The following is a 25388-nucleotide window of genomic DNA, read 5'->3' as shown; positions in this document are numbered from 1 at the left end:
CAGTTCTTCCTCAGAAGTTCGTGGAACATGAAGACAGGACTCCTCTCGGACAGTTTTCCCATTCCAGATCTGATGAAACGCCATTTAGAATGGTGGTTACTCCCACTGAGGGAAAACAAGGGTACTTCCCTGGAAATACAGAGCCCAAACCTTGTATTGTTTTCCGACGCGTCGGGGAGCAACTTTGGGAAAGAGAGAGGTGTCAGGCACTTGGAATGCTCTTCAAGTGTCCTGGCACATAAACTGCAAAGAACTGTTGGCTGTACACCTAGCTCTAAAGAGCTTCGAACCGTTAGTGAGCAACAAAATAGTACAAGTGAATGCGGACAATACAACCGCTCTTGCATACATTCGGATGCAAGGAGGTACTCACTCGTATGCCCTTTACGAACTCGCAAGAGACCTGCTGTTGTGGACATCGCAAAGGAACATCTCTCTATTGACGAGGTTCGTTCAGGGAGTAAGGAACGTGAGAGCGGACAGGCTGAGCAGGAGGAACCAGGTCCTTCATACCGAATGGACCCTCCACTCAGACGTTTGCCGCAATCTCTGGTCTCTTTGGGGGACTCCTCATGTCGACCTCTTTGCCACGTTCCTCTCGAAGAGACTGGAAGTCTTCTGTTCAGTAGTGGAAGACCCCAGAGCTCTAGCAGTAGACGCCTTCCTGCTAGATTGGTCTCAGGTAGACGTTTACGCATTTCCCCCATTCAAGATTCTGGGGCAAGTGCTCAGGAAGTTTGTGACTTCAAAGGGGACAAGAATGACCCTGATAGCCCCCTTTTGGCCAGCTCAAGAATGGTTCCCAGAGGTACTGGAGTGGATAGTAGACTTCCCCAGATCCCTTCCACAAAGGAAGGATCTTCTCAGACAACCACACTTCGAGAGGTTTCATCAAAACCTCCCCGCTCTCGCTCTGACTGCCTTTCGACTATCGAAATAAAGACTTGTCAGAGCGAGAGGCTTTTCTAGCAAAGCAGCAAGCTCGATCGCTAGAGCCCGGAGAACTTCCACTATCTGGGTTTACCAATCCAAGTGGGAAGTTTTTAGAAGGTGGTGTAAGTCGAAGAAGTTGTCCTCCTCCAGTACCTCTGTAACAGAAATAGCTGATTTTCTGTTATTTCTGAGAGAAGAATCGCGTCTCTCCGTAGCCACGATAAAGGGCTATAGGAGTATGCTATCGGCCGTCTTTAGGAATAGAGGCCTAGATTTGGGAAACGATAAAGATCTACATGATCTGATTAGGTCTTTTGAGACCAAGAAGTCTAAGATTACTTCTCCCCCTAACTGGAATCTAGACGTAGTGCTGAAGTTCTTGTCTTCAGAGAGATTTGAAACCCCTACATTTGGCCTCGTTTCGTGATATAACGAGAAAATGTTTATTTCTTTTGTCACTGGCGACGGCGAAAAGAGTTAGTGAACTGCACGCCCTTAGTGACAAAGTCGGGTTCAATATAGATTCAGCCATCTGTTCCTTCAAGGAATTATTCTTGGCGAAGAATGAAAATCCTTCGAATCCCTGGCCGAGAAACTTCGAGGTAAAAGGATTATCGGGTCTCGTCGGCAGGGAACCGGAGAGGTCTCTTTGCCCAGTAAGGGCGTTAAAGTTTTACTTACAGAAAAAGAAACAGTTGGGAGGTTCTAGACAAGGTCTTTGGTGCTCAGTGAAGGATCCATCAAGACCTATGTCTAAGAATGCTTTAGCCTTTTTTGTCAGGAACGTAATTACGGACGCTCATAAGGCTTGCACGGATGATTCTTTCAAACTCCTGAGAGTAAGAGCTCATGAAGTGAGAGCAGTGGCGACGTCTCTCTCTTTTCAGAGAAATATGTCACTGAAGAATATCTTGGAAGCGACATATTGGAGATGTAATTCTGTGTTTGCTTCTCACTATTTGAAGGACGTGCGTGTGACCTATGAAAAATGTTTTTCCTTAGGTCCTTTTGTGTCTGCGGGCACAATCCTGGGTACAGGAGCTGACAACAATCCTTAATTTTTACTACTTAAGTCTAATAGATATGTTCTAGACTTTCTGCTGAACAAGTGCAGATACCGCACAGGCGGCCAGTCACTTCCGTTCAGTAAGGAACTCTTGTGATATCTTTTAGTAGATGAGTATCTTTTTTTTTGAAAAATTATTGTGTGCGTGTGCAATTTGGTTTGAGTTACGGTTGTTGCGAAGAGTTGGGGATAACTCGGAGCAATTTTTAATACTAACATGGTGGTTAGGATCAGGTGGTCGGGATTGGTTGTGTGCTCCTTAATAAGGTGTGTTGTCATATAAGTGGATCAGCACCATTGACAAAGTCCTTTCAGGCTCTGCCGAGTAAGTGGATAAGACCCCTTCGGCAGACCCACAAGAATTCTTGGCCATAGATCACATATCTCGCTAAAGTTTCTTGAGGTGATGCAGACTACGGGGCAAACACCCACGAAGTCTACCACCTATCAGGTAGGAACCAAGGTTTTTATTTATACCTACAACAGATGTTGTTTACCTGTCTATTCCAGTAGTAGCTGTCTCTTACCCTCCACCGAAGGGTGCCAATCAGCTATGTATATATCTGACAGGTAAGTTGATTGTATGAAAATGATTGTATAAATACAATAAAGTTTCATACATACTTACCTGGCAGATATATACGATTAGGGCCCACCCAGCCTCCCCGCAAGGAGACAGGTGGAAGAGAAAATATATGAGTAGAAAACGGGAATGGTTCCTAGTCCTGCCGCCCAGGGCAGGCCGGTAGATCACCTGACCTACCTGTAGCGAGTGGCGCGAAATTTGAATTTCTGTCGGGGACGACGGAGTCTTAGCTATGTATATATCTGCCAGGTAAGTATGTATGAAACTTTATTGTATTATAACAATATCATTTTTAACCATTTTTTTTTCGGAGGCTGTCTTATCACAGCATTTCAAATTATTGTTTACAGCAATAGTTATGGGTAAATATTAACATTTGTGTACAACTAGCCCCCTTCCCCCTACCTGCTAAAACAAAGTCATTGCAAGTTAACTTTCAAACAATAAGGAACAACTTTATTTTATTAGATCCTTGTAGAGAATTATGTAAGCTTTGTAACGAGCCATCAGACAAGAAAATCCGTGCAATATTAAGCGAATAGTGGCGAAAAAACGTCATATACTGCAGCCTGCTGCATTGTTTGAATTACCGCGCCAAGATGGCGGGCCTGATGACGTGCGCCAGCGTATTCAGCTAGCGGCTGATGCGGCATCTAGGCTTTTATATCTGTGGTATTATATATGAAAATGTGCGCTATTTCATGGAGAATACAACAAAAAACAACCCATGGTTTTAGCTATCATCAGTTTGAAATATTTTCATATAAATAACGATAAGTGCCAAAATTTCAACCTTCGGTCAACTTTGACTCTACCGAAATGGTCGAAAAAGGGATTTTGACGAAGGAAAAATCTATTTCTGGGCAATGGCCCGTGTCGCCCAGTGAAATATCCCTTCAGTTCATATTTCTAAGGTAAATAATGCTAACATTACCAGAGAAAAATAAAAGAGGGGGATGTCAGAGTATCCTGCCTCGGTCACCCTAAATAAAAAGAGGGTGTTGGTATTATACTGGGGCGAGTGATACCACTACCACGGACCTCTTGTCATTTAGATCTCTCCTCCACCAAAATCCCCCTGCCAGAGAGAGCTGGTACACAGCCCACACCAGCAACTACTACTACTCACCCACCCACGCTAACACCAGCGCCTCTGGTGGCCATCCTTGACGTTAGAAGAACAAGTTTGGGCACGGGTGGGAGAGAAATTAGGGGGGGATTTCACTGGGCGACACGGGCCATTGCCCAGAAATAGATTTTTCCTTCGTCAAAATCCCTTTTCTGGGCCAAGCCTGTGTCGCTTTGTGAAATAGTACCAGAGAATTAGCACAAGCTTGGGAAAAGGTATAATAAGAGGTAAGAAGAAAACTCAAAATTATATAATATGAGTATAATCTAGTTTAAATATTTATAAAGTTATCATATAAATCTTAATCAGTGCATAGTAACATATGTTAGCCTTAAAATACTTAATAGAACTTAATATTATACTTATGCTAACTTATGATAGGACTTAGTACTATACTTATTCTAACTTATGATAACTAAAAACTAGAAAATATCAATATATACAAAAGTGAGTCACCCTAGTATAAAATAAGGGGGAACATCACAATATAGCCAGCAACTAAGTATAGGTGTAAGTGACCCTAGCATAAAAATAAGGGACACATCACTATATAGCCTTTTTAGGCAGCTAAGGCTCAAATAGGGTTGAGCCTGGTGGTAGGTTAAAGGAAATTTGTTAGTGAGGCAGGTAGAAAGGAGATCTGGATCTATGACTAAAGCTACTTATACATTGTCAGGAGAAACTGTGTTTCCCGCTGCCACTGCCGGAAATTTAAGAGATTCCAAGGATTTCAGGTAGTGACATTTGAAAACTGTCGGCGACTTCCAGCCTGTGTACTTCTATAAATCATCAAAATTCATATGTTGGAAATAATTAATTGAGGTGGCTACTGCCCTGATGTCATGGACCTTAGGGAATGAATCAGGATTGGCTTGTTTGATAAAATAGAGGATCTGTTGTCTGATTCCTTTTAAGGAAATGGTGCCACCTTTTTCCCTTATAAATAGGGGACCTGATGACCTAGAAGATGTCCTGGACAAATAGGCTTGTAAGGTCGTCACTGGACATAAAGAAGGGTCTTGAGGAAGAGGGAGGATCTTCCAAGGAGCCCACCTCATTAAGGGGTCCTCGTTTTTAGCCAAAAAACTACGATCTGGGAATAGTAGAACTTCTCCCGAGGGGAGAAATTCAACATGGCCAGAGTCTCTGGAGAGAGCCGGCAGTTCAGATATCCTGGCTTCTGAGGCCAGACTCAGTAAGAATAATGTTTTCCTTAAGAGCGTAATATAGTTACATGAATCGTTGTCAGAATCTGAAGCCAGTTTGAGAACGTCATTCAAGAACAATGACATTGAACTAGGCCTTTCTGATGGTCTGAGCCTAGCACAAGCTTTAGGGATAGACAAAAAGTAAGAGTCTGTTAAGTCTATCTTAAAGCCAAACTGGAAGATTTTCTTTGATCGTAATAGTACTAGCTGCTAGACCTTTTTCAAATAAGGATCTGAAAAAGGATATAGCCAAATTAATAGTCATGGTTCGAGAATCCGTTTCCTTCAGGAAATTTGCCAGTTTTTTAACTGCTGCGTCATACTGACTCAATGTTGATTCTCTTTTATCCGATTCTAAGAAAAGGATATTCTGAGGATCAATATTTGCATCTCTTTTAGCCACGAACTTCATGAAGTCCATAAAGTTAGGGTTTTGAGAATTCCTGAGGAAGCGAACACAGTCCTCATTTGTACTGATTGAGACAGCTTGGGATTGGGAATCCGTTGAAGCCGGAGACCCAATTCCAGAAGGAGAGGATACCAATTGCTCTTGGGCCAGTCTGGGGCTACTAGAGCAACTTGTCCCTTGAAAGACCTGAGCTTGTTCAGGACTTTCAATAGAAGATTCACTGGAGGAAAGATGTATATCTTCTTCCACTGATTCCAATCTATAGACATGGCGTCTGTGGCATAAGCCAAAGGGTCCAGGTTGGGGCCACATAGCAAGGGAGCTTGTGGTTCGATTGTGACGCGAAAAGATCCACCTGGAGGTCTGGAACCTTTTGGGATATCCACTGAAATGAACGCCTGTCCAGGGACCACTCCGATTCTAGAGGAACTGATCGAGACAGGGCGTCTGCTATCACGTTCTTTACTCCTGCCAGATGAGTGGATGATAGATGCCATTTGTACTTGGCTGCTAGAGAGAAAATGGCTATCATGACATGGTTCACATGACTTGATTTGGATCCTCCTCTGTTGATGCAGTGTACTACCACTGCACTGTCCAATACTAGTTTGATGTGGGATCCCTTGGCTGGTAGAAGCCTCTTCAATGTGAGGAATACTGCCATAGCTTCCAGTTATGTGAAGCCGGCTGAACTTAGGTGACCAAGTCCCTTATACTTTTTTGAATTGGGAGTATCCTCCCCACCCGCTTAGAGAAGCGTCCGTGTGGATAACCAACGCAGGAGGAGGGAATTGGAGAGGGACTGATTTGGACAGATTCTTGACCTCCGCCCAGGGGCGGAGACGTTTGCGGAGAATCGGCGGGATGACTGACAACTTGTCTCGAGATTTGTTGTTTGCTCTTGAGTGCCAAACTCAATTTATATCTTTCAATTTTGCTTCCATCAGAACGTCTGTATTTGACGCAAACTGGAGAGAGCCTAGGATTCTTTTCTGGTTTCTCCTTGACGTCTGTTTGCATTTGAGGAATTGCCTTGTTGCTTTGGCTATTTCTTTCCTTTTTGCCAACGAAATTGACAGTGTGGGAGTTCAGATCCCACTGAATGCCGAGCCACTGAAAGCGAGATTCCGGCGTTAGCCTGGATTTCGTTTTGTTTATTTGGAACCCCAGATGTTCCAGAAACTGCATCACCTTTCTCGTGGCTCTGAGGCATTCTTCGACGGTTGTTGCCCAAATGAGCCAATCATCCAGATACGCTACTACCATTATCCCTTGGGATCTTAGTTGTTGGACTACTGATTCCGCTATCTTCGTTAATACCCTGGGGGCTACGTTCAACCCGAAGGGCATCACTTTGAAGGAGAATGCGTGGTTTCCTAGCCTGAAGCCTAGATATGGGCGGAAGTGCCTTGCAACTGGGATATGATAGTATGCGTCTGTAAGATCGATAGAGGTGGTGACGGCCCCACGGGGAAGTAAGGTCCGCACCTGCGAGATAGTCAGCATTTTGAACTTGTCGCAACGAATAAGTTTAGACGGGATAAGTAAGATTATTCTTCGTTTGGTTAATCCTTTCTTTGGCACGCTGAACAAGCGTCCTTGAAACTTTAAATGTTTGACTCTTGATAATACCCCTTTCTAAAGGAGTTCCTGTGCATACTCTGTCAATTCCTTTGTTGGTTCTTGAAGGAATGTTTTGGATGGAGGTGGACCTTTGATCCAACTCCATCCCAGTCCTTTGGACACAATGCTCTGTGCCCAACTGCTGAATCCCCATCTGCGACGATAGAGGAACAGCCTCCCTCCCACCTGAGGGTCCTCACTGATCCACGTCCTCCACGGAAGTGCTTGCCCCTGCTAGATGTCCTTCCGCCACCTCTTTGGCGAAATGCACCTCTAGCCCAGCTTCCTCTTCCAAACCTATTAAAGGCTTGGAACGCCTGGCCTTCAAAGACTGGATTGAAGGCCGGAGATACTGCGTAAGAGGTCGAGGGCTGATTTTGCGAAGTCAGTAGGAGAATTGGTTGGGATTGATTCTTTGCTGTAGACGGCTGAACCACCTGGGACATTGGTACAGCTTGCATTACCTGCTGTTGCTGAGCAGCCTGGAAAGGTGGGAACTTTCTAGGCTTCTTCAGCTTCTTCAAAGTTGAGGGGGTGACTTCTGGTTTCCTCTTAAAAGAAAGTCCCCACCGGACCTTAAGGCTCTGATTGAGCCTAGTTGCTTCATGCTGAACCTCGTTCACCACTGCTTCGGGAAAGAGGTCAGCGCCCCAGATAGAAGACGCAAGTAGCTTGTTTGGCTCATGCCGGATCGTGGCTTCCTGCAGTACATGTTTCCTGCAGTTGCGTCCAGCTATCACAAACTCGTACAGATCACACTGAACAGTGTGTGTGTGCTTTGGCTAAGAGTTTGAACAGAGGTTCCGTCCTGTATGTGATTGCGGCAACCTCTGTCATAACTAGGGCGTTCAAAGTCCTCCCTAACCTAGTCCTAGCATCAAATTCTGCCTGGATCAGGTTATCCGACAACCGAGGGAGCCTCTCCCCAAATTGTACAATTGCACAATCTGGTTTGTGCAATTTCCCAACCGTGAAGGTAGCTGGCAGATCAGCCCAGAGGTCTTCAGATCCTGGAAGGAAAAGAGATGTTGGCTCTCTCCCCCTCAGTTGGGGCATAGGCTCGTCTTTCATGGCGGCCTGCATGGTTAGCTCTGCTAACTTTGTGGTAAAGGGGATTGGTGTTTCCTCCTCTGCCACAAAGATAGTAAATGGACTTTTTAAAGCCTGAAGCTTGGTATTGACACAATCCCAATCTTCTAGACTTCTAATCCATTCTCGCTGTGCTTGATCCCGACTATAGATCACCGTCTCTTTCGGGATCCTATCCTCCCTCCTCATTGCAGCCTCCGTCAAATGAGCATAGCCGTCCTTGAAGGGGGCATAGGCTGCGACCCTCCAAGGATTGCTCACCATGAAGGGAGGAAGAGACTCGTAGTCTGGCATTGGTTGTAACGCCATGCCTGACTGAGGAAGAACTGCTGGGGGATTCTCCCTGAGACCCGCCATCAGATTTTCCTGGTTTGCCAGCCTCTCCGAAATACTCTGGATCGACTGGCCAGACTCCTCAAACGAGGTGGAGATGCGCGAAAACATCTGTTCGAACCTGTCGTTAACCAAGTTACCGACCAGGTTCCCCATCTGCTGCATTATGTTTGCAGTGAAGGCCTCCGTGTCGAAGGGACTAGGGTCCCTGACCGACATAGGAGTCTTAGGGCGTGCTCCGGTGGACGTAGAAGGCTCCGGCTCTGTGGAAGCATGGTCCTTGTCCTTAGAGGACTTGCCTCTGACCCTTTTGACTGTGAAGTCGAAGAGGACTTCGATTTCTCTGCTCCGGGGTGGTGAGCCGGAGTCTTATGAGATGCAGAGGACGAGGTCTTCTTAGAAGACGTCCTCTCAAGGATCTTTTGCTCTTGCTTCCCTTTCACTTTAGGGACAGCTGAAGCTGATGACGTCCTACCCGGAATATCAGATTCGCAAAAGCCTTGGAAAGAAGAAGAAGAAGGATTAGGGGAAGAAGATCCAGATAAGCCCAAGGGAAGCCCTTGAGCTCCAAGCAAACCTACCTCAACTAACAAACTACCTTCACCTACCGCCATTGGCTCTACATTCAGATCCAAGGTAGCCACTTCTTCGGCGATCTCAAGTATACCATGAACAGGATAAGTATACCACTCCAGTATATACTTACTCCGGCGGAAAACTGATCCACCAGATCGTAACAGATGGAGCAGGCATCGTGGTGCCATACCACTAGTTTACCATGGCGGATGGCACAGGGAGCGTGGGTCCGGCAGACCTCGTGACCACATGGATCTTGAAGGATGGCATTGCACCCGGGTTCCTGGCAGTTGGTAGCCTGTAAGTGGACAGATACATGAGTATCAGCAGTTACTAACAGGACTAGCCCGCTAAGAAATATAATACTCTGCTACATGCCGGAGTGAAAAAAATTTTTGAGCATAGTCCTCTCCTGTTCTCCTGTAGAGATAGTCCGTAAGACCTGGTAAACTAGTCCGATGGTTACCTGGGTACCGGAGTAAAGATTCCACCGAACCAGCTACTGGTCTATACACCGAGGGTGAGGGGTACAAGGACAGCGGAGAGACATGAGAGGATTAAACCAGATAAATAACAAAATTCCGCAAGCAGGAGGAGGACCCGGATGGTGAGTGGGCACTCCGCCAGACTAGAGGAATATAATATATAAAATAATGATAACAAATATAGTTGTAAAATATATACAGTTAATAAATACAGGTGCATGTGAGAGCTACTCTCCACCACCTCCCGATGAGCTGGCGGAGCCAGTTGAGCCCGCCACTAGCGCAGTGGGTAGGCTGGGGGGTGACCGAGGGAAGGAGAGAGCTGAGAAGGGACACGGAGAGGACCCAGCATGAGCGGGAGGGGTGGCCAACCTAGCCCGGACGCACAAGGTACCCTCCTGGATCCCAGGAAGAGAACGTAACTAAGAGCCAAACTCAACACACACACACACACACACACGTAACTCCCGTATCCTCCCTGGGTAGGGAGGAAGAGGGGAGGGGAGCCCGGTTGGTTGCCGTGGCAACCGTGAGCGAGCGTGGACCCCCCCCCCCCCGCTAGGGGAGGAAGGCAGGTAGGGTAACTGAGCTGGTGGCTCGTGGCGATCGTCTGGCCCACCGCGAACGTGGTAGGACCACGTGGACGAATAGGCCAGGCGAAAGAGATAGCCTAGGCTAACTCGAACCGTCTCAAACATGCAACATAAATAAAATACATATAACACATCGTATTAAAATAGAAAGGAAGGAAATCGAGGGAAAGAAAAAGAAACGTCCAAGAGAAGTTAGGCTAGCCCGTTGTCGGCATACGTGATCGGTGTCAGGCTGTTCATGGCTACGTATAAGTAAAGATTGGAAGAGGAGGATGATGATAAAGCAGCAGGATCATCAATTCGCTCTTCTTCAGATAGAATTTCTTCTTCTGTTAGTTCAGGCGTCTCGAGGAAACAACTGTTCCGAGACGTACAGGATCGAGTCTCAAGTGAGGGGGTAGGGCTTGGGGAAGCTGAAGGCACTGGAGTCGTTCTCTTGAAGAAATAATCCATTGTAGGTTGCACAGTGTTTTTTTATCGTTCTTCATATATTAATCGGTAACATGCAACATTGTCTTGATAAACCCTCTGAACTTTGGCAAACCGTTCCTCGTCCCCATCCATTTCACTTAAAAATTTCAGTCCTTGATCAAATAGAGCAAACGCCTCCGCCAGTTTTTTAGTCGTAAACGTTCGCTCCAGCTCTTCTTTTATTTCTTCTTCCTCTTCTGCTTTTTTTTTTCTCTTCTGCAAGTGCAATTAAATCCTCTGCCATTAGCTCTACATCTTGCACATCTATAAGTTCTTGGTAGTATCAAGATCTTTTTATTGATTTCCACTTCTTCTTCATTCTGATCGAAACCTTTAAACGAGTTCACATACACTTTCAGCAGATTTTTCCAGACCCCATTCATACACTCTGTACCTCCTTCCACGCCCTTCCAATGTTCATAATGAAGTTAAGAACACTAAATTCTTTCCAGAAAGTTCTGAGATCTTTCTCCTCGTTATCTGTAGCCTGAACAGCCTACGCAAACGTGTTCCAAAGATAATACGCCTTGAACGTAGCCACAGCACCCTGATCCATGGGTTGTATGAGAGAAGTTGTGTTTGGTGGCAGAAACAACTTTTACATTCTCGTTAATATCTCCGATGTGCTGAGGGTGGCCAGGAGCAATGATCTTTCCTTCCGGAATGAAGCAACGAACGAACCAGTCCTCGAACAGCATTGCAGTCATTCAAGCTTTTTTATTATGACGGTAATGCACAGGAAGTATATGTTTGTCAATGCTTTTTAAAGCCCCCAGATTTTCTGAGTGATAAATCATAAAGGGCTCAAGTTTATACCCAGCCACATTTCCCCCAAGCTGAAGAGTCAATCAATCCTTGTATGCCTTAAACCCGGGCATCGCCGTTGCTTCTTTGTGGATGTAAGACCATTGTGGCATACGTTTCCAATAAAGTATGGTTTTGTCAAGATTAAAGACCCTTCATTAACGACGATCTCGTGTAAAACATCCTTAAACTTAGCGGCTCCGTTGGCATCAGCGCTTGCTGCTTCACCGCTAATTTTCACACTGAAAATTATGGCAGTTCTTGAAACGACAAAACCATCCATCACTTGCTGCAAAAATTTTGTTGCGGTTATCATCATAATTCTTCTTCAGTTCTTCAAAAAGCATGCGTGCCTTTGTCTGAATGGGTAAGAGGGTGAGTGGCATACGCTTTAGTATTTGGTCCTCCATCCACGTGACCAGTAACTGCTCCATTTCTTCCAAAGGCCCTACCTATCCTCTTCTTTGATATGACCGTTGAATGAACTGAAGCAGATGCCTTTACAGCATCCATTACACGTTTCTTGTCCTTGAGGATGGTGGATACCGTCGATTGCGATAAACGTTCGTCACGTGCGATAACCATGACTGCCTTTCCCGCTTCACGCTGGTTTATTATCTTCAGTTTCTGCTCCAAAGTGATGGATTGTCTCTTCTTTTTTGCACTACCAGCAGGAGACCTATTTGGTTGTTTGCCAGACATAGGTTTTTTTGTTTTAATTTACGGTACTTGAAAAAACTCACAAAAACACAAACAAACACTGACCTAATCTTACTTGGTTCAGAGCGAGAGCAAGTGAGGTCAAACTCGTTGGATGCCGCTGTACCTACGCCAGCCTCTCGCTCTCGGGCCAACACATTGTACAGCATAGTACGCTGCTGTCAGCGCTCGCTGTGCGCGAAATTAAAAAATACGTATTTTCAATTTTTTTTTTTTTTTTTTTTTTTTTTCCTCCCTCCAGTATTAATTGCTAACTCCATCGTAACATCGGATTATCATAAAACGGATTATCGTAAAACGGATTATCGTAACTCGAACACTACCTGTATTCGTTTATCAATGTTCTTTATCTTCCGCCTAATACCACCCCTCTCCTCCAATCCATGGACCAGCAAGTGATATCGAACTTCAAGAAGCTGTATACAAAACATCTTTTCAAGAGATGTTTTGACATCACTGATACCACAAACCTCACCTTGCGGGAATTTTGGATGGAGCATTTTGATGTGATATGCATCTGACTCATCGATCAAGCTTGGCAGGAGGTTTCGAGGCGAACCTTGAATTCTTCGTGGAGGAAACTCTGGCCTGTTGCCCTATCTGCCCGAGACTTTGAGGGATTCGACGTGGGTGAAGCTGGTGCGGCAGATTCAGGAACAGTTGACGATCCTGAAACTGTTTCGCAACCAGATCTTGACGAGAGCGTTGCACTCTGCAAGTCCATGGGGCTGGTTGTCAACGAGGACGACATCAATGACCTTCTCGAGGAGCACCAAGAGGAACTTACGACAGATGACCTGAAGGAGTTGGAGGCCATGCAACATAATGTCGTTCAAGAAGAGTTCTTTAGCAGCAGCGAGGAGGAGGAGGACGACCCTATAACAACGGCAGAAATTAAGGATGCTCTAGCTGCTTTTCGTAAGGTGCAATCATTTGTAGAAAAGAGACACCCCAAAAACGCTTACACAGGTCGTATGCTTGCACAGTTCGATGACGTTTGCCCGAGTCGTTTCAGGAGCATTTTGAAAAGCAGGCAGAAGCAATCTTCCTTGGATAGTTATTTTTTAAAGAGGCCTTTAGTAGGAGTAAGCAAAAAGTAAGATCCAATTGATACTACAAAAAAACAAAGTTGAAAGTGGTGAAGAAAAAAAATGTAAAAATAAAAAAAAAGAAAAAATTAATTTTAAGTTTTATGTAAAGTTAAGTGTTACAGTTTTGTTAATGTGTTTCGTAAAGTTAAGTTTATGTTTCCTGACATTTTTTAATGTGTTTCATAAAGTTAAGTGTACTGTACATACTATAAGAAGTTTTCTGCCGTTTGTCCTCCTCTTTCGCCACTTTCGGAGATAGCCTCACTCGAAAGGTAAGCTTCTACATTTTACTATGTATGTACATACAGTATTTCTTGTATATCATGTACACTAATACACTTTATTTACAGGTATACGTACATATTAGTACTAGTACGTATTAAGTTAGGTATTGAATGGTCCAAATTTTTGTAGTATTTCATTGTTTATTGGTCAATTTAGCTTTATTATAAAATTTACTGGAGTGTTTTGTAGGGCTTGGAACAGTTTAGCCATTTTACTTGTAAAATGCGGTTCAAAATATGAAAAGCTCATGATACGTAAGCCGCCTTGGAACGGATTAATTTCATATTTCGAGGTACCCCTGTGCAGTGGTCCCCCCCGTATTCGCGGGGATGCGTACCAGACCCCCGTGAATAGTTAGAACCCGCGAATGTTTGGAACCCCTATAAAAAAGCTAAAAACTGCCTATTTTGTTAGTTAAAACTCAAGAAAAACCACTAAAAATTTTCATACTTGGTTTTTTTAATAGTTTTATCACAAAAAGTGCATTTTATGATGAAATTGATAAAAAAAAAACCCAGGAATTTGTGGATATTTCTCAGAAAAATACCACAAATGCGCGAATTTTCCGCGAATGATGCGGGGAAATGTTCTCGAGAGAAATCCGCGAATGTGTGAGTCTGCGAATCCGGAGAACGCGAATAAGGGGGCCCCACTGTATAGTAAAGTGGTTTTATTACCTTTATTATTATTTTATGTACGATGGTGATTAGGCTATAGCACCGAGGCCAAGCTAGCGTGCAGATACGCATCTTAGAATTCAAGGTTTGATCTTTAGTATTGCAGTATAAGACGACCCCTTATTTTTAGGGGGATATTTTAGGATTTAAAGGTGTTCTTATATGTGGAAATATATGGTAACTAACTTACTAAGTAATTACAAGCTATTGTTTCCCAAGCTTGGCAGCCTTAAAATTCAAAATTTGCAATAACTATTCAACTGCCTAGTGCAAGTGACTGGACCCTGCCCACTTTGGGGTAAAGAGCACATTGATGTGGCAGAGAGCTCAGTCATTTTTCGATCAACATTGTTCATTCCTGCAGCCTTCTGTCAGGAAACAACAAGCATTGTATGAATGCTAGCAACTTTTTTTATTCACAAATTCATTACCTTTACTGAGGATTTGAGGTAGACATGTCTATATATCCCACCTGTCAATGTGGGATTCAGCTATGTAATTACTTGGTAAGTTACATAAAAATGACACTATGATAAGATTAGTTTTATAGTATGTATATACTTACCAAGTATTTACATAATCGGAGCCCTACCTCCCTCCCCTCATATGGTCATAAGGGCACAAACAAATTGAAGCTCTTTGCTGAGTTCATCTTTTTCCTTGAAAGTGGGTGGGGCTAGTCTCCTGCCTAAAAGAAAAGTAGTGCTCCCACGAATTTCAAAATTTTTAGTTGCCTTGTGAATTAAAACTATAGCTGTGTAATTGATAAATGTATAAAAAAATTTATTTTATCATTTTTATTACTGTTCATTGCAATAACATGTATTTTCTTTATGAAACAGAAAACCAAACGAAAGGAAAGTAGTTCTCCTGAAAAAAATAGCGAAGAAACAGTGCTGGAAAATCAAAAGTTTTTTGATAATGTAGAAGCAGTAGCTAAAAAAACATTAGAAAGGGAGGAGAGACATGAAAACTACAAAGCTACAGCAGAGCAGGTATTTGAATGGTATTTGTTTGTATACAAATTATGTATTTTTTGTGATTATTGTAATAATGTAATTATTTTTGTTCTCACACAAATACAGATCTTCAGTTTTAACATAGGATTACAGTGAATGCGAGCTGGAATGGCCGTTAACTCAAAAACAAGGTTGTTAGCTACCGGTGGCAGGGGAAGTCCTACCCACATGTCTGCTGTACTCTGCCCAACTGCTGTTCAACCTTGTTTTGTGTGTGTGTGTGTGTGTGTGTGATATCTGTTCATTTGTTTGCTATATATCTTTAATGCAAACCCCTAACTTGCAACAACCTGGGGAGAGGGCCTTTTGTTTTTTAGCCATTCTCATGGTAAACAAACCTTGTAATCTGTTCCTTCTCTTATTAGAGATAAATCCTCATACTTTTTGTGCATCATGCAGGAAGCATGATTGCAATCAATAGTTTGTGTAGTGAGTGTCATGTTGGGCCTTCCAAGTGGTGGGTGAAGTTTGCTGGAGAAGAGAGAGAAGTAGGCTTCTCTGATGTCATTGAGATGCAATACTGTACTCTTCTGATGACACCGAGGTTCTTCTCGTTCCCGGCTAACTTCCACTTGCTGCTGCTACTCCTAAGGGAGTGGTTTTTTCTTTTCATGTCGTCTCCTGCTTCATCAGCAGAGAGCCAATGTAGGAGAATGGTTGACTGGTTTGACTTCTCTCCTGTGGTCTTTGTTTTCTTGGAGGGAGAAAGATCTTTTTTGGGGTGAAGGGAGATTGCCCTTCTTAACCTGACTTGTTTTTCAAACTGCCTTCCTTAACCCGACTTGTTTTTCAGACATTGTGGAGCATCAATAGCTTAGGGCATCCCTGGCCTCCTGGCAGATTTGAGTGTTGAGGGCTTGTTCTACCACTATAAGACCTTCCAGTACTGCTGCTGTGGTAGGCTAAGTTTAGGCTGAATACAGTTGATATTTTCTTTATATTTTTAATGTCTGTTTACTTGTATGTGTTGGGTTTAATTATATTATTCATGTGTGTTTTTTTTTTTTTTTTTTTTTTTTGGTTTCAGTTTGTGTAAGGAGATTGTTGCTCCCCTTCAGTCCAGGGTGTAGGGGACTTGAAAGTTTGGATTATAAGAGGACAATTACTGTAGATTATTATTATTATTATATACAGTGGTCCCCCTGTATTGGGGGGGGGGATGCATACCAGACACCCCCCCCCCCTTCCCGTGAATAGTTGGAACCCCTATAAAAACACTGAAAACAGCATTTTATGATGAAATTGATAAAAAAAACAGGAATTTGTGGATATTTCTCATAGAAAAATACAGCGAATAATGCGGGGAAACGTTCCTGAGAGAAATCCGCGAATGTGTAAGTCCGTGAATACAAAGGATTAGTTTATCCGGACCTCTGAGCCTAAGGCTGTTCTTGGGCTGGTTGATTACTGTAGAAGAGCTGTTGAAAATAGAGGAAGGGATAAGTAAATTAGAGACTGCAAAGACGCCAGATTGCAGAAACAAAAGAAACAAAAACACTTGATTAGGGCCAAACTTCTCCCCGTTCCTCCACATATGAGACTAAACCTTTAAAGGTGCCGATCTTGGCACACTTGCTGTGAATAAAGTTCGACAGCAGTGGGAAGGAAACAAAATACTAAGTGTTGATCTTTTACATAGGAGGAAGGATATCGACAAAATAGAATTGATTGATGCTAAGCAAGGTAACTTCTATTCTGAAGTCTTAAGGACCATAAAAGAAGGGAAAACTTAAGTATTGGAAAGGGTTATTTTAATAGTATTAAGACAGGGGGATTGTATTGATTAAGATTAGGGTTCTTTAATTAGGTTAAGGGTCTCCTGATAGTTAGGGAGGAAATGCTATAGAACACTATAGATTTAGGGTTAGGAATTAGGAGTAGGTTCTTCAGGTGGTCATGGTAGTACAGTGGTACCTCGTTTGTCGAATGTTTCTTATGTCGAACTTTCTGTTTTTCAAACAAAATTTTTGGGAAAATTTTGTATCATTTGTCGAACAAATGCTCGTACTTCAAACTGACTGATTATCTAGTTTATACTTGTATTCGATGGCCCAATGGGTCTTACAAGTTATTTTGTATCATTATTTTTTTTTTCATTTACAATATATAGTCTAGTGGTAAAAATATTTGACAAAAATAAAAGTATAAAGCATTTAATATAAAATTTAGCTTTCAATATAACATTTAGCTTAAAAGATGTATAAAATTTTATGTAACTGCGTTGATGTCACGCCCAGCTGACTTGAGACTGAACAAGTGAACGCCGATATATTGAGGAGAGAAGGAGAAGAGAGAGTTAAAATATTACTATATGTATGTAAAAGCAATAACAGTTCACATATAAAGGGAATTTCCCAATAAATTTAACATAATGATAAAATATGAAAAAATCAAATGCAACACAGAAAAAAAAAGTCTTAGTTGAACCAGCGTGCGGTGCGCTGAGTGAGACAGTCTAGTTGAGCAATATTAACAAAATAGTAAATAAAAGAACAAAGCTTCTCATAATAAAATTTAGCATAAATGATTAACAAAATCGTTTATTACGTTGATACACAGCTAACTTCAGGTAGAAGGCGGGAGCATTTATATTTTTGAGGAATAATGAATGAATGATTTTAAGTTATCGTGCTTTGTGGTATTGTTGAGGAGAGAAGAGACAGTAAAATCTTTGCTATAATATGTACGTAAAAGCAGTACCAATTCACATAAAAAATAAAATGTTTTTTCACAATAAATTCAACATAATGATAAAATATGAAAACAATCAAATGCAATACAGATGAAAAGTCTTAATTGAGCCAGTGTTCGGTGCACCAAGTGAGACGGTCTAGTCTAGTTGAACAATATTAACAAAATAATAAATGAAAGAACAAAGCTTTTCTCAATAAAATTTAGCATAAATGATTAATAAAATCATTCATCATTGCGGTGATACACACTAACTTGAGGTAGAGGGAGGGAGCGGTTATATTTTTGAGGAATAATGAATGAATGACTTTTAAGTAATTGTGTGTCGTGGTATTGCTGAGGAGAGAAGACATGGTAAGATCGTTACTATAATATGTATGTAAAAGCAGTACTTATTCACATAAAAATAAAATGTTATTTCACAATAAAGATAACATAATGATAAAACATGAAAACAAATGTAATACAATAAAAAAAAAGCTTGTTCTAGTCAGTGTTCAGAGAGAGAGAGAGAGAGAGACCTTACAGACCTTACACCTTACATCTTATTTGGGTTGCCCCAGGTCCCTCAGTGTGAGGCACCTCTAATGTCTACCAGAGAGTTGCTAGTACATCTTCCGGTATATTTTGCATCTTCCAATCTTGGATGGTCTGGGATGCAGCTTAGATATTTGTCGAGCTTATTCTTAAACACATCTACGCTCACTCCTGATATATTCCTCAGATGAGCTGGCAACTCATTGAATAGACGCTGCATTATCGATGCTGGTGCGTAGTGGATTAATGTCCTGTGTGTTTTCCTTATTTTTCCTGGTATAGTTTTGGGCACTATTAATCTACCTCTGCTTGCTCTTTCTGATTTTTTTAGCTCCATGATGTTTTCGGCTATTCCTTCTATCTGTTTCCATGCCTGAATTATCATGTAGCGTTTCCTTCTTCTATTTCTAGACTATATAATTTTAAGGATTATAGTCTTTCCCAGTAGTCAAGGTCCTTAACTTCTTCTATTCTAGCTGTAAAGGACCTTTGTACACTCTATTTGTGCAATATCCTTTTGATAGTGTGGTTACCATATCATATTGCAATATTCAAGTGGACTACGAACATATGTTTTATAAAGCATAATCATGTGTTCAGCTTTTCTTGTTTTGAAGTGCCGTAACAACTGCTTCCTTATTGTGATTGTCTCATTATTAGGTCCCCTATATGCATATAGCTTTCCTTCTCTGTCTCCATAATTTATTGATTCAAATTTATCAGAGTTGAATACCATCCTATTTACCTCTGCCCAATTATATACTTTTTTAAGGTCTCTTTGTAGCGCGTTCCTATCTTCATCACAAGTAATTTCTCTACTTATTCTTGTGTCATCGGCGAAACTACTCACTACCGAGTCCTTAACATTACTGTCTATGTCTGCAATCATAATAATAAACAGTAATGCAGCTAACACCGTATAGTATTACCTTAGCTTCATCCGATTTCTCATCGTTTGCAATAACTATCTGTTTTCTGTTGTGTAAAAATTCTTTTAACCATCTTCCTACTTTATCCACGATATTGTGTTTTCTAAATTTCTTCGCTAATATGTTATGGTCTACCTTGTCAAAAGCTTTTGCAAAGTCTAGATAAACCACGTCTGTTTCATTTCCGCTTTTCATATTTTTGTATATGTTCTCACGGTGGACTAACAGTTGGGTTTGTGTACTTTTTCCGGGTAAGAAACCATGTTGTCCTATATTAAACAAAATATTTTTTATTAAATGTTTCATAATATTTTTCTTCATTACCCTTTCATACACTTTCATAATATGTGATGTTAGACTCACAGACCTATAATTACTTGCCTCTAGTCTTGATCCACTTTTGAAAGTAGGGGTAATATATGCTAATTTGTGCTCATCATAAATCTTGCCTGTATCTACACTTTGTCTTAATAATATTGCAAGTGGCTTTGCGATAGAATGAACTACTTTCTTTAACAAAATAGCAGGGACACCATCAGGCCCTGCAGTACTCCATTTTTAATTTCATTAATAGCCTGCACAATATCAGCTTCATTAATATCTATGTCAGCTAAATATTTACTATTTTTGTCCCTTACTTCTGTATCATCATCTTCATTATCAATTCTAGGGGTGAATTATATCGTTCTGCCAATATGTTGCATATTTCCTTTTTTTCATTCGTTAATCTCCCTTCAATTCTTAGAGGGCCTATTCTATTCTTTCATTTTCTTTTGATTGTACGTATAATCTTTTGTTCTGCATTTTCTATCTTACTTTTTAATTCTATAACTTTCCATGCATTTTTTTCTTTTGCAAGACCTTTTTTCCACTTTGATTTTCTGGAACAAGATCCTTCTGTCTCTTGGTATGCATGACTGATGTTTACTTTTCTTCTTCGGTATATATTTATCCACTATTTTCTCTAATATTTTATATAGTATCTCCATATTTACCCTTATGTCATCACTTACGAAAATGTTATCCCAATCTTTGTTTAATTCTTCATTTATTTCTGACCATTTTATATTTTTACTGTAGAAGTTGTATTTTCCATATCCTTCCCACTTTATCATTTCTTACTTATCTCTGTTTTCACTTCCTTTGGAATGGACTGTTAATTCTATGACATTATGGTCTGAAATACTCGCATTATAAACTATTTCTTTAACATAATTCACCTTGTTCCCAAATACTAGGTCTAAAGTATTTTCCTTTCTTGTTGGCAGGTGATTTATTTGTTGAATTTTGTATTCTAGTAGCATATCTAATAGCTTTTCAAATTGCCTCTTATCTTCTACACTACTATTACTCTTTATATATATATATATGAATCCTATAATATAATATATATATATTATATATTAATATATCTATATATAATATATTATTATTATATATATTAATAATATATATTATATATAATATATATATATATAAGGTATATATATATATATGGATAAATATAACCACAATCTCCTATTCGTTCTTTGCAGTCTACGAAAGGAAAATTAAAGTCTCCAGGTAGGAGAATAGTCCAGTCCTTGTGATTTCTACATATATCATCCAATTTTTCTATTATGATGTCAAACTCTTTAGTATTAGGGGGTCTATATATTACATGTTCATTAATTTTTCAGATTCAAATTCTACCGCTATTAGTTCACATTCTGAGTTACTATATTTCTCATATATTTTTCCTTGTTTTTTGTCTTTCCCATATATTGCGGTTCCCCTTGATTCTTAATTTTTTTATCTGATCTATAATTGGAACCCCTTTTTTAATTTTATTTGATCGTCATTCCCAGTCTTGGGAATACCAGGTTTCACTTATATTCATTATATTTATTTTCTTTTCAAATTGGGTTAGTTCTTCTAAGTACAGTAGAGCCTCGGATCTCGACGCTAATTAGTTCCAGAAGGAGCGTCGAAATTTGATTATTTGAGAACTGAATCAAGTTTTCCCATAAGAAATAACTGAAAATGAGTTAATCCGTTCTTGACCATCAGTTATTACCCTAACCTTGCCTTTTTATACAATACATTATATGTAAATTACAACTAAATAAGTTAAAAGTTAAATAAATATCATGTTAAACGTATATTTATCATTTTAAATTGTATAATATACAGTATAAAAGAAAACTGGCCTGCGTCCAACCGATTGTTGACCAAGCGCCATAGGCTACCTAGGTAAATGGTAAGTAGAATGTAGTGTAGTGGGTAGGCATAAAACAGGTTGCTAACATAATAAAAACATTGAAAAGCAAGTCTAATTATTACAGTAAATTAATAAACTATTAAAATTAAACCCAATTTATATTTATCAAAAATTTACGAAAATTTGCCTACAGTAAGTCGGCATTAAAGGATGTAAACAAACCATAGTGCAGCCCTGGTGGTTCATAGCGGGACTATGGTAGTAAACAAACCATATCGTCGCTACAAGCCTAGAAACTTTTACATTCTATATTAATTTATTGTAAATCTTATATGGAGTCTACTGCAATACTGTATACAAAATTGCTTGAAAATTATCTTTCATTAAATGTTATGATACTAACAATTTTATTTCATAAATATCCTTATAAAAAAAGGTGCGTCTTTTATGGCAAATTGTCCAAGATCAGGGCTGGTTTTGAGCTTATTGGACTTTGACAATTATTATGATACTGCATGGTACATATATACGTACGTATAAGTAAAAGAATCTTCTTAATTTCTATAATTACTATACCATTACGTACCAGCATATCTCAAGTTTAATATCAAGCTAACCTTTTTTTACGAGGCGGCTTACAAACCAAGCATACAGATTGCGTTCGTTACCGTGCACGCGTTACATATGTAAACTGGTGTCACTACCAGATCTCATACGTAAACATTGACGTCTTTTTACAGTAGACATAAAAGAATAATCTTAATTTCTATAATTACTTCTATACCATAGCAGCTTCTCTGATTTAAGCTAAAGCTAACCTCCTCTTGACCAGCAAGCTTAACAGAGCTTAAGAAGATGCGTTTGCTACCGAACAGCACACGTTACGTATGTAACAATGGTTTCACTACCAAATCTCACACGTAAACAATGACGTATTTTTACAGTAGACATAAAAGAATCTACTTAATTTCTATAATTAATGTATACCGTAGCGGCTTCTGAGTTAAGCTAAGGCTAACCTCTTCTTTATCGGCAAGCTTAAAAAGCTTAGATTGCGTTGCTACTGAACCGAACATCTTACGTATGTAACTGGTTTTACTACCAAATCTTACATGTAAACATTGACGTATTACAGTACGACATAAAAGAATCGTCTTAATTTCTTAATTACTACGCACATAATATGCCATAGTGGCTTCTCTGATTTAAGCCATGGCTAACCTCCTTTTTACCGGCAAGCTTAAAAAAGCTTAGATTGCGTTGCTGACGAACCTAACATGTCACGTATGTAACTGGTTTAAGCTATGGCTAACCTCTTCTTTACTGGCAAGCTCAACAAAGCTTAAAGATTGATTCGCTACTGAACCGCACATGTAACCTACATACGTAACATTGCCTTCACTCCAAACCTAACACTTAAATACGTATTGCATTTGCTACTGAAACGCGCGCCTCAAGTGTAAGCATGGTTTTAGAATAGGTCTACGCTTGTAAAAAAATCAAGCAAGGGTACTTGATTAAATTTTTTTTTCGCTCATCACTTTCATATAGAGGAGAGGGTAGACGAAACTCAAGGTTTATTTTGGAGTTGGAAATGATGGAAACATTTTGAAGAAGGAAAACACGAGATACCGTGTAAACACTTTTCCATTAATATTTCACAGATAACAATAGCAAAAGGTTTGAACATAGATAGCCAATAGTAATGTATTTGTCTCATGATACACCTGGCAGCAATGAACAACCTCCACTACAGATTGTTTTGCTCTAAATCCTTCAAAGGGCATTCTTAAGAGGTCTTTGTGTACTGTACCCCGTACTTTGCATTTTAGAATGGGTAAACGTGTAGGAGTTTGGAGGGAGAGAGGAAGCTTGAATTCGGCACACTTTTCCTAACACCGGCCCTGGACAACATTAACAGGATTACTGTCGTAGCCTACATAGACAACTCATATGTAATAAAGAACATCAAAAGGGATGCATAAATCACAACACCTGAAATTAATTCATCTTTCATTTTAATTGGTATTTATGTAAAACTGTATACACATATAAAAATACTATATACATATATTATAAGATTAAATTGCAATTTTATACAGAGCTGCTACTATTATTTTAATTTTACATTTAATAGTTGCTCCTAGAGGCTCCTCATTTTGTCTAGCTAGCCTACTGCAGTATGTACACAAGCTCTCCGGGAACTCCAATCTATGGATTAAACAAAACATGAAATGTAGAATTTACGTACTGTTATGAGCTGCAATCTACACAAAATTCCTTTCATCTTACAAGCATTTCTAAGCATTTCTATGTCATCAACACATTAAAATGGTTTTTCACAACTAGTGGTTGTAGTAGGCTACAGCATGGCCCATACCTTAACATTGGTGAATAATTACAGTTACTCCTCATTTTGGATACTTAGCCTACTATGTTCACAACCTCTCCAGGAATTCCATTCAATGAAGTGCGCTGTACAGCAATCTGTGGATTAAACAAACAATGCAATGTAGAAATATTATTTACTGCAATGTGCTGTAATCTACATAAAATTCCTTACATCTTATAAGAATTTCTATGTCATTTATAAGAACATTAAAATGTTTTTTCACAACTAGTGGTAGTAGTACAGTATGGCCCATACCTTGACATTGATGAATGATTACAGTTGCTCCTCATTTCGGATAACTAGCCTACAATGTATACATACACATAACTTCTCCATGAACTTCACTTAATGAAGTGGTACTGTGCAGTCATCTGTGGATTAGAAAAAAATAAAATGTAGAAATATTATTTATATTATGAAATGTCGAAATGTTATTTACATTATGAACTGATTGAAAAGTTTTTCAAAACTCCAGCATTTGTCCATACCTTGACATTGATGAACAGCAAGAACTGAGCGTCTCTAGGACATTCATTCAATGAAGTGCACTGTACAGTAACCTGTGGATTAAACACACAATAAAATGTACCGTTAGTATTCTTTCATTGCTTTTAACTTATGAGATAGCATTATGTACACGCAATGTGTTTACTGTATCGCTAGGTCATTGATAAACATTACAGGCAGTCCCCGGGTTACAACGGGGGTTCCGTTCTTGAGACGCGTCGTAAGCCGAAAATCGTCGTAAGCCGGAACGACGCTTGGAAATATGTCTTAAACTAATAAAAAGTTATAAAAACCTTACTTGTAATCCTTTGGTTACACTACATGTTGTTTCCTGTAGTTTTATGTACAACCTGGAGTTATTTTCATAAAAGAATGCTGGTTCTTGAAGGTAAAAACTATTGTAATCCTCTGGTGACACTACATTCTTGAAGTTTTATGTACAACCTGGAGTGACTGCCAAATCTTGAGGGCTACAAGAACAGCCGATTACTATTTACGTATCATATAGACTAATTAAAGTAAACGTACCTTTAAATAGGCTTTTATATTAGTATCAACAAAACATTTCCTGCCATGAGTCAAAGGCCGTTTAACGAAACGAACACTTCTCTGTCCTTAACTCGGAGCGTCGGAAGACACCTCTCTCTCTCTCTCTCTCTCTCTCTCTCTCTCTCTCTCATCTCTCTCTCTCTCTCTTTCTCTCTCTCGCTCTCTCTCTTTCTCATCTCTCTCTCTACTCTCTCTCTCTCTCTCTCTCTCTCTCTCTCTCTCTGATCAAATTACTGGATAATGTCTCTCTTTGGATACTTGGAATTTGCGTTGTAATCTAACCAGAAACTTCGTTTTGTTATTATTACTGGAAACAAGCAATGATTTTTTCATTATTTGCGCTTTTGGACTGTTATATGTAAACTTTGCGCACCCAAGCTTGTATGTATTCATTCGCTCGGAAACTAGTTCCGCATATGAGGCGTCACTAAAAAACAGAAAAATACGACATAAAAAGTGTCAAAAATCATCATAACCTCAAAATTT

At 40.1% G+C, this 25388-nt stretch overlaps 1 protein-coding gene across 1 annotated transcript in view; it reads left to right on the top strand.

Moving 5' to 3' along the window:
- The window catches only part of LOC135195909 (G kinase-anchoring protein 1-like), a 230113-nt gene that overhangs the window by 138756 nt on the left and 65969 nt on the right, over positions 1-25388 (top strand). The window contains exon 5 of the mRNA XM_064222416.1: positions 14921-15073. Coding sequence (XP_064078486.1) covers positions 14921-15073 — 153 coding nt within the window. The remainder of the gene's footprint in view (positions 1-14920; positions 15074-25388) is intronic.

This window comes from Macrobrachium nipponense, chromosome 17, assembly GCF_015104395.2.
Source record: "Macrobrachium nipponense isolate FS-2020 chromosome 17, ASM1510439v2, whole genome shotgun sequence".
NCBI classification, from domain to species: domain Eukaryota; kingdom Metazoa; phylum Arthropoda; class Malacostraca; order Decapoda; family Palaemonidae; genus Macrobrachium; species Macrobrachium nipponense.
Note: the sequence above shows the minus strand (reverse complement) of the source record. Positions and strands in the feature narration are given on the sequence as shown.